The sequence below is a fragment of the Homalodisca vitripennis genome, chromosome 8, assembly GCF_021130785.1.
Source record: "Homalodisca vitripennis isolate AUS2020 chromosome 8, UT_GWSS_2.1, whole genome shotgun sequence".
Lineage (NCBI taxonomy): Eukaryota > Metazoa > Arthropoda > Insecta > Hemiptera > Cicadellidae > Homalodisca > Homalodisca vitripennis.
In genome coordinates, this window is record NC_060214.1 from 28,479,612 (window position 1) to 28,489,742 (window position 10,131).

General features: G+C 31.1%; 1 protein-coding gene across 2 annotated transcripts; it reads left to right on the forward strand.

Annotated features, from left to right (window-relative positions):
- Positions 1-1,221: 1,221 nt before the first annotated feature.
- On the forward strand, positions 1,222-8,810 carry LOC124367448 (zinc finger protein 26-like). Of its 2 annotated transcripts, none has more exons than XM_046824270.1 (2): positions 1,222-1,432; positions 5,835-8,810. In XM_046824270.1, the coding sequence occupies exon 2, from the start codon at positions 6,396-6,398 to the stop codon at positions 7,590-7,592; it is 1,197 nt and encodes a 398-aa protein (XP_046680226.1). In that variant the 5' UTR covers positions 1,222-1,432; positions 5,835-6,395; the 3' UTR covers positions 7,593-8,810. The 2 variants fall into 2 exon arrangements, with proteins under 2 accessions (XP_046680226.1, XP_046680227.1); XM_046824271.1 differs by having other exon boundaries at positions 1,222-1,391.
- The last annotated feature ends 1,321 nt before the right edge of the window (positions 8,811-10,131 follow it).

The following is a 10,131-nucleotide window of genomic DNA, read 5'->3' on the forward strand; positions in this document are numbered from 1 at the left end:
GCAAACAAAGCCATTTGGTACAAACACATTTTAGACATCACTAAGCCCAACCCATGGTTTAAACACATTAAATGGAAAAGAAATGACATAGTAAATATTAATAGAATGAGATTTGGACATGCTAACATCAACAGTAAATTATACAAAATAAAGAAATATTTTACACCCCTTTGCCTTAAATGCAACATGGGAACTGAGGAAACATTAGATCACATCATCATAGATTGTCCCCAATATGAACATGCTAGAGTACAGGGGTAGGGTCCAATAAGCGGACCCGGTTTTTTATATCGAAATTGGCAAACGATATTATTTAATCATAACCATCGATATAATCAATCGATACTGATTAATTAATATTTTAAATTTCACATAAGTAACATTGTGTATTAAAAATGGCTGTCAATCTTAGGAAGCTTCACGAAATTGCTTTAAAAGACGATAAAACATGTTTTTATGGCTTCAGAATGTTGGGTTAGTACCTAAGAATCCATTATGTGATATTTGTGGAAAGGTAACAAATGTAACTGTCAGAGGAGCTAACATGGTCGTCTTCAGATGCAAAAAAGAAGGTAATGGTAAAGGTTATTTGTTACATCATTAAATTCACATTTTAATATAACATATTATGATTGTTATTACTTTTATATCGATTGATAGTCTATGATTCGATATGCGAATATTAGGTATCGATGATTATATTCGATATAAAAAACCGGGTCCGCTTATTGGACCCTACCCGAGTACAGTTAAACAAAATCAAACAGACGTTTCAAGATAAAACACATCCAGTCAAAGACATTTTGCAAATTAACAACATAGACATTTATAGAAAATTATGTGACATTTTGAACATAATACAAAAACAGTTATAAAACACAAGAACATGTATGTATAATATCTAGTCACCGGGATTCTTCATCCGTAGTCGTCCCCTTTCGGGTTAGAAATGTCATATAGCCCCATGACGAGAAGACTCCCTTCAACCTCTATCAAACCTTTAACTTCCCTACATCCCTCTTTTTTACTAACATTATACTCTAACATGAACATAAATTTATGTAACTAATATCCAAATGTAACAGTTTTCAGATGTAAAAATACAAAAGAATGACCTTGAACCACAGAAGAAAATGTAATTGTAAAAACGCAGTGAACATCGGGGCTAAATGAGTCCAAAAAAGTCCATAGCCTTTAAAGAAAAAAAAACAAAGAAAAAAGACCAGGTGTTGTAAAACTCCCAAGTAGCTCGTTGACACTTTGTTACGACTTTGTACTAAATTTTTAGATGCAGAATATAACAGTATCATCAGCATACTGTACATAATTTTTTAATATTTTAGGTGTTGCATACAATGAAATGATATGCTACTTGAAAATACAGCTTTGAGGTTAGCCTCTGTTAGTTATTCTAGTATAAGTTTACTTCCAGGTAAGCCTATGAAACAACCATCTATCTTGCAAGAAGTTTGAATGCCTATCTTTGTATTTGTTACCTATGTGTTGTTCGTTTTGAAATATTACACCCAATGACCCAATTCTTCTATTTTTCAAAGCGCCTTGAATTAGTGTTAAAGAAAGGATATAATACCTTTTACTTATAGATAAAAAATAAATAAAAACAATGCCAAGTTTAATTTTAAAAACAATCTTTTTTTACAAGCTCAAGAAGTGGACAGCAGTAAAATAAGTGGCCACCTCAACAATTGAGTCATCAATATTAATAATTAGGCTGTCTAAACCTACTAAAACCAAAATGTGGAATCAAATAATGTTATAGTTATTTAAAATTATGGCAGTAATATATTAAGTGGCCACCATGACGATAGAATTAAATGTCAATTAGGAGTATCCAAACTATCAAGTATAAAAACATTGAACTATAGATATTAATAATTATTGTCACATGCTTTTATTTTACGAAATAACAATATTGTATAAAATTAATTCAAGTAGTATTTTGTTGCAAGAAAAGTAAAAAAAAAACAACATAAAAACAAAATTCTCTTGAAAAGGTTTTATTTAACACTAACTTAAATTTGGTTTAGTGAAAATATTAACCAGCTATGACATTCTAATATACATAATGAGTAGTTTTATGTACTGATGACGTCATTAGTATGTGCAGAAATACCATAAGAAATTAGCTATCATTTTATAGAAAGGTTTATTTTATATAGATTTAAAAATGTAAGTAAAATATTATATTCTTTAATATAATATTTAATTAATAAATAGGCTACCTATATTTCTTTTACAAATTAAAAATATATAGCTTCAATGTAATACAATCTTAAAAGCCTAAAATTATGTTCGGTTCAACATTATTGGGTTGAAGTATAATAAACGGTGACAAACACAATTGAATCTAGATTCGAATGATAAAACTCAATTATAACTATTTAAATGCAGTCAGACATGTTTACCCTGTAAAGTAATAATTTTATTTTAAGTACTATGCTTCTCAAACTTAGTATAGATAACATTGTTATTTTCTATAATCTAAAATGCATATATTTCTTTTACATATAAAAATATAGCTTCAATATAATATTATCTCTAAAGTCTACAATATAATTAAGTTCGACATTGTTCCAAATTAATTTGAACAAAGTTAAATCATTTGTGTGATATTTGAGTAATGCCCACTACAGACAAGAATTACTGTTTGTCAATAATCTATTACAAAATAACATGTCGAGGTATTACGTTCCAGTAACCTGTTACTGTGGTAATATGATCTGATCCAACGTTGTCTGATGTCGGAGAAGCTGGACAATATGGTTTATGATCTGAGGTTGGGAAAGTACCGATCAAAAACGCCCCTGGCCATCAGTGAATGCTTCGGTGCCACCTCACACTTCTGGCAAATAAAGAAAAATATCCCTCGAGATAGTACCTAAATTCAAGCTCAGATCGTGTGAGCACTTTTAAATACCCAAATTAAAGCTCAGATCATTTGATTACTTGTAAAGATTGTCTTTCAACTTCGGTATAACAGACCAAATTACATTATTGATTGGCTCATTAGGATATTGAGTCTTCCTTTGTACTCACTATTCCCAAAGCTCATCTGCTGAATCCATTGGCATTATTTGTAACCACTTTTTCAGTCAAATGAGGATGTTGGTTGTTTCATCTAGCAAACTTTAGTTGCATTTACACCATGTTCTGTCTTTTTCATTTGATGGTCCGTGACATTACTGTCAACCCGTTCAACTACTAGATCCTTTTAATTAGACTATTTTTTAATATATAGGGTTTTCTGATATTTAAAACGGGTAATGTTTTACATTAGCCACGTCAGTTATAACAATCTAAAACAAAGTTTTCGTGACTTTGGTATTATCTGAGGCCACTATTTATGGAAGATTTTTTCTTCCTGAGGTCCTTCAAAAACAAAATTATTAGAAAAACAGGCCTTGTTTGACTTACTGTGAAAATTAAATATTATGACGATTTGTCCTTGTTTTCAGCCTCCCAAAAAGAGGCAATAATGGCAAAAAGAACCATTTGTTCCTGCCTACTGTTTGTTATAGGTTATATAAGTAGATAAATACATACGCATGTATTATAAATATAAATCGTTAAAAAATGCTTGAATAGCTCCAAAGTTACACTAAAATATCAGTATGCATATTTCAATTACATTGCTGTTTAAAATATGTAACACTTATTGATAGCTTTGGTTTTTCACTCAATGAAAGACTCATTTGAAAATATACACAAAATCTGGTACCGAACAATATCGATTTAGCACACAAAACAGTTTATAAATCCTATACAATTATTACTGCGTAATCAAATAAAATAAGGTGAAATTGTTGAAATTCATTGTTATATAAAAAATAGTTTAGTAGGTACATAATACCATAGGCTACATAATTTCGCTGTATTGAATCTTGAAACCTTACTGTCGTAAAAACGTGACCACTTTTGTAAAGTGATGTCTTAAATTTTTACTGTACAAACCTTCATTTACACATTTTGTATAGTGGTGCAACCTTATAGTAAAATACTTTCTGGAAGTAGCCTTTATCAGCTCACCAGAAAACAAATTGACGCCTACATATTTTCTGAGTATATTTAGCATTAGTTTGTCTTAAATGTTTTTGAAGTTATGGAACCAGTTGCAACATAATACTTTACAGTAGATTCTCAAAGCAAGCAGACTTTAGGTACACCTTGAGATGGTTGGATCAGTAATTATTCAAACTATGTTTCTGGAGTGGATTAGGCCTATTTGTAATAAGATTGACACTTCTTTGTTTGAAAGCTATTTTTGACGATGGAAGGATTGTGAAGGAAGCAGGATTTTTCCGGCCATTTGCCACCGTTCGACTGAAACAAGAAATCAGTCGTAGGTGGTTAGTAGACGAATGCAGACATATTGTGACCTGTATTCTGTAGTTCAGTTTTAATGATTAGTGTTGTGTATAGTTTTTTTATTAAGTGCATGTTTTTTAGAGTTAGTGAAGTTGACAAACAACATGGTGGTTATGATTCCTGACTTATGCGTGCCACAACGCTTTAGTATGATTTGTTTATTTTAACCTAGTTTTTAATTACGTATTAGGTTAGTTCTTTACCTGAAGAAGAGATCAGATTGCAGATCTCGAAACGTAGTATTACTGATTTCTTGTTTTAATGAACAATGGTAAATGTCCGAAAAAATCCTGTTTCCTTCAAGATTGACACATCGCTTGCAGATGATTGTAGAATTTGGTGATCTAACTACGTAACCTGCTAAGTACTTGAGACAATGATGTTAGTGTTGACCCTAAAATATAAAATATTCTACTTCTTCAACGACTTCATTAGCTACCAATTGAAAGCTCTTTTTGGTTTATGTTCTACATTCCGGTATAGAAGAGTTTATATCTCTTATTGTTTCTCTTTTCAAAGAACAAAATAGTATTTTACATTTATCTAGATTAAGACATCTATTTTGTCCTCTCTCAGTCTTTGTTTTTGAGTGGCATCTTTTTTTGTCTTTTTGGGATGATTCGCATAGAACAGTACTCATTCTTTAACCGTAGTGTTTTTATTGTAAAAGTCAACTTTCCTCTATCTTTTTGTGTATTGTAGGTAGAAAATAATTAAATTAACACTACAATATAATTATAGAAGCAAATAGTTCCTACGCTTAAACCTTGTGCCCATATGAGCTTTTCATAAATTTCTAATCTAATCTAAGGGTGATTTTCTTTGATTATATTTTAAAAATGTTTAGCCATTCTTAGCTTTTCTAAGTTTAGATGAACCAACATATAATTTATGCCATTATACTTACCACTATGTTACTTATGGACCTTGTATGTATGAGTAATAAAAAAGTAAACCTCCTATATTTGATTTGATTGCCTCCTAAGTACACATGGTAAATTTCTCATTGACCAAAAAATGTTTGTGAATGTTGGTGACTACACTGTATCTCCCGAGTTCTTTTATAAGTACTTTTATAATAATAGTAATTATTCATTAGTCAATTGTATCAAAGTTCTTTTTATTTGGTTTTTAAAAACTCACAGGTCTGCAAGGTACAATACACACAACATACTTCTGTGAAACACTGCACAAAATGCAATGTATTCATTTCCTAAAGTGGTCAGCTTTTCTAAAAGTACAAAAAAGTTTTTCAAAGTAACTAACAATTCCATATATATGCTTGAACTAGTAATAATACTTGGCTTTTGATAACTGATGGTATTAAATGAATGCATTGCCACAAACCTATTTTTGAACAGTTAATACCTTCCAACCAGGTTATATTTATCTGTAAAAGTATTTTATTGAAATTACTATTTTTCATATGTAATATGTTTTGTTTTCAGATAGATGCACCATAATAAGATGGCCAACAAACAATCTGAAAATCGGTGTTGAATTTACAACTGTATATTCAAAACGTTTAATGTTATTAATGTACACAGGTGAGGAAGTGTACAAGTGTTTTATCAATACGTCTAACATAATTATCATAATGTTATCTACAAAGAAGTAAAATGCTATATTAACTAAAAGTGGATTATTGAGAACATATAACACATACTTATGGGAAATTTGATGGTTTCAGTGGTACGACAAATTTAGAGATATTACTCAAATAGGTAATAAATAATGGTTGTTCCCATTTTAGCATTTTATTTAATACAAGTGGTTGTTTAAGAATAAACCCCTTAATACCTCACTTCTGTATAGTAGCTATGAATGGAATTAAAAAAAGGAATATTTTGTGAAGTGAGAAACCTTTTTTCCTATGTAACTTTATTACAAGCGAGTATATCCAAAGACAAAAACTAAAATACCTTATAAAGGTTCCCCGAGCAGATATCGGGAAACTAGTGTTTTGGTTTTTGTAAAGCTATGCGTATATATTACTATTAGCAAATTAAATGATGTCCACTCATCCAGATGACAACCCTTTTAATTGTTCCTTGTGCAGTTATACAAGCACGAAAAGTGAGCAATTAAAAAGGCATATGTTAACGCACACAGGTAAGAAACCATATAAGTGTTCTGTGTGCAACTATGCAAGTATTAGGAAAGGGGATTTACAAAGACATATGTTGACTCACACAGGTGAGAAACCATTTAAGTGTTCCTTGTGCATCTATTCATGCACTCAAAAAATGCATCTAAAAAGCCATATGGTAACTCACACAGGTGAGACACAATTTAAGTGTTCCCTGTGCATATATTCAAGCACTACAAAGGCACAACTAAAAGATCATATGTTAACTCACTCAGGTGAGAAACCATTCAAATGTTCACTGTGCATTTATTCCAGCACTAGGAGAGCCCATCTAAAAACACATATGCTATCTCACACAGGTGAAAAACCATTTAGTTGTTCACTGTGCATGTATTCAAGCAGTAGGAGGTCGCATCTAAAAGCTCATATGCTAACTCACACAGGTGAGAAACCATTTAAGTGTTCTCTGTGCATATATTCAAGTTCCAAAAGCGGCAATCTAAAGAGTCATATGTTAACTCACACAGGTGAGAAACCATTTAAGTGTTCTCTCTGCAGCTATGCAAGTATTTGGAAAAAGGATTTACAAACACATAAATTAACTCACACAGGTGAGAAACCATTTAAGTGTTCCGTGTGTATCTATTCATGCACTCAGAAGAAGCATCTGAAAAGTCATATGTTAACTCACTCAGACAAGAAACAATTTATGTGTTCCCAGTGCAATTTTTCAAGTAGTACTAGAGAGTATCTAGAAAGTCACATGGTAAGTCACACAAATGAGAAACCATTTAAGTGTTCCCTGTGTATATTTTCTTGCACTGAGAGCGAGCATCTAAAAACACATATGACAAATCACACAGGTGAGAAACTATATAAGTGTATCCTTTGCAACCATGTAAGTAGTAGTAGTAGGGATTTACAAACACATATATTGACTCATGCAGATGAGAGACCATTTAAGTGTTCGTTGTGCACATATTCATGCACTCGGAGGATGTACCTAAAAAACCATATGTTAACTCACACAGGTGAGAAACCATTTAAATGTACCTTGTGTCTCTATTCAGGCACTACGAGAACGTATCTAAAAAAACATATGCTCACTCACAAGTGAAAACCTATTTAAGTGTTCCCTGTGTATGTATTCATGCACTCAGAGGAAGCATCTCAAAAGTCATATATTAATTCATAAGATGACATTGTTAACTCATCTAGATGATAAACAATTTTAATGTTTTCTGTGCAGCTATAAAATTACTCTTAAGTTTATTTAAAATGTGCATACGTTATTTCATGGGTGAGAAATGATAAGTACAAAAACGTTAACCCACAGGCTTTAAATTATTTAAATGTTTCCTATGCAGCTTTTACTTTACATCAATTTCACGGTTAGGAGAGAACTGAGTTCAAAATGTGGTACCATAAAAACCATTGAGTGTGCTCAGTTCATCTATTCATTCACTAAAAGGATGAGTCTAGAAACACGTTAACTCACAGAAATGAGAAACAATTTAAGTGCTGTTTGTTCAGCTGTAAGTCAAATCAAACGTTTTTCTTCATTAATATTACATCATAATGAACATATTAGCAGAAAATACAAGAATATAGACTATATTTAAATAAGGCAACTCAATACAATTTCATACAAGTTCAATTTATTGAAAAATTTTGATTAGAAGGAATGTATATATTGGCATCATAGTTTGCGGGTTGTAACAATGGTTAACATTAATTTAAAAAAGTAAGCAAAGTAAAAAGGTTAAATTAGCTATGTGTAAAAGAGTAATTGTTGATATGAATAAGAAAGATAGATTATTCGTTCCGTTTATCGTACCTATTTGGGGTCTGTCGGAGAGGTACTTAAACCAAGTACCTTTGGCAGGGTGTCCCAATCGGTGTTAAACTAAAATATTTAGGAATAGTTAAAACATTCCAAAATGTGTACATCGTATTTTACACAGTTTGTGGAATCATAGTTTACAAGAAATATCAAAGGCGGTACTTATGTAAGTAAGGTTGTCTCAGCCTAGCGATCAATAATATATGGAATTCCACAAGGTTTGATAGGAAAGGAACTCTACTGTTTTTTGCTTTCCTGGAGAGAACCAAAAATATTAATACTATTAAAATGTGTATATATGTAAATAACACTAACATAGTAGTAACAAGAATTTCACTGAAAAAGATAGAGATTTCTGCTTATAATGTGCTAGCAGTTATTGAAGAATTCTTAAACCATAATCTGTTATTTTATTAAAAAAAATTAAATTTTATAATGTTCTTGGCAAAAAAATCAGCACGAAATTGAACCATCAGTTATAATTGGCAATGATCTCATAACACAAGAAAATTATACAAAATGTTAGTTTTAATCGAAGATCAACACCTTTCTTGGAATAAACATTATGACAGTGTATTAATAAAATTTCATTTGGAATCTACGACCTATGGCCAATATCAAAGTAATGTGACTAAAGTACCCAAATAATCATGTCTTCATTTGTTTATATTTAGCTTATAGAAAGAATATCTGTGGAGCAACATCCAAAAGTAATCCCACAAAATAGTCAACAGTAACACATGACTAAAACACATAATAGAATCATCACTGACAAACATAACGACATTTTTTGAATTTAAAACAGACTATATGGGAGAAAATGTTTGAACTGTTTACCTTAGCCCTTTAACCCCAGCCATTTTTCCATGGACTTGCCAGAAAGCCCATGGCGATAAGGGACCGTAGTGCAGAATTGAAGGAAAGTACATCTAGTTTTCTTATTTTTGAAGATAATTTTTAGGTTTTTGTTTTAAATTGTTCACAAATAAGTGTACTATTATATGTAATAGTTAAAAAGTACTTTTACAGAATGATTTGTTTTTTTTAGCGTATTTATACATAAAATTTTTTTTATTTTTTATAGTTTGGACATACATAAAGGGTAGAAAAAAAATGTAGCCCCTGAAAAATGAAGCAATTTTGTTGTACACATATTTCTTACTACACACATAAAATTTGAAAAACTTTCCTTGATAAATGCAGGAGATATATCCAATTAATTGTATTGCTGCATAAGCACTTCTTCATATATTTCCACATACACGTCAGTAGAAGTATACAGATATGTATACTTGTTTTTGCACTTTTGAAATAATAACAATTTAAAATAACACAAACTAATTGTAATGGTTTGTAAGACTAAAACTTGTTTAATTTTTCAAAAAAGTAAAAGAAATAATGGTACTTTGGGATTATACCGACCACACCAGTATGAAGAACACAAAAATAGAAATTTATAGAAACAAACATGATAGAACGAAAAAACAACTCTTCAATTACAAAATTACAAACTTACAAGCATTTCCAGGTATTGTGATCGGTATTGTTGTCTCTGTTATCTTATCTTTCTCGAGAATCCTGATTACGGCAGGCCGCGCGGCATCACGTGATTTGCACGGTACATAATTGCCTTTCCATTACAATTCAATTTATATTTCTGATTAGCCCCTCTAGAATTTGATATTTTACTGATAGGTACTATCTCGAGGGATGTTTTTCTTTCGTCGACATCAGCGCGAGGCATGGCACTCGCATTTTGGGTGGCGGAATGTGATCAAGAATAAAAACAAGTTTTGAGTGTTTTTTTAATAAA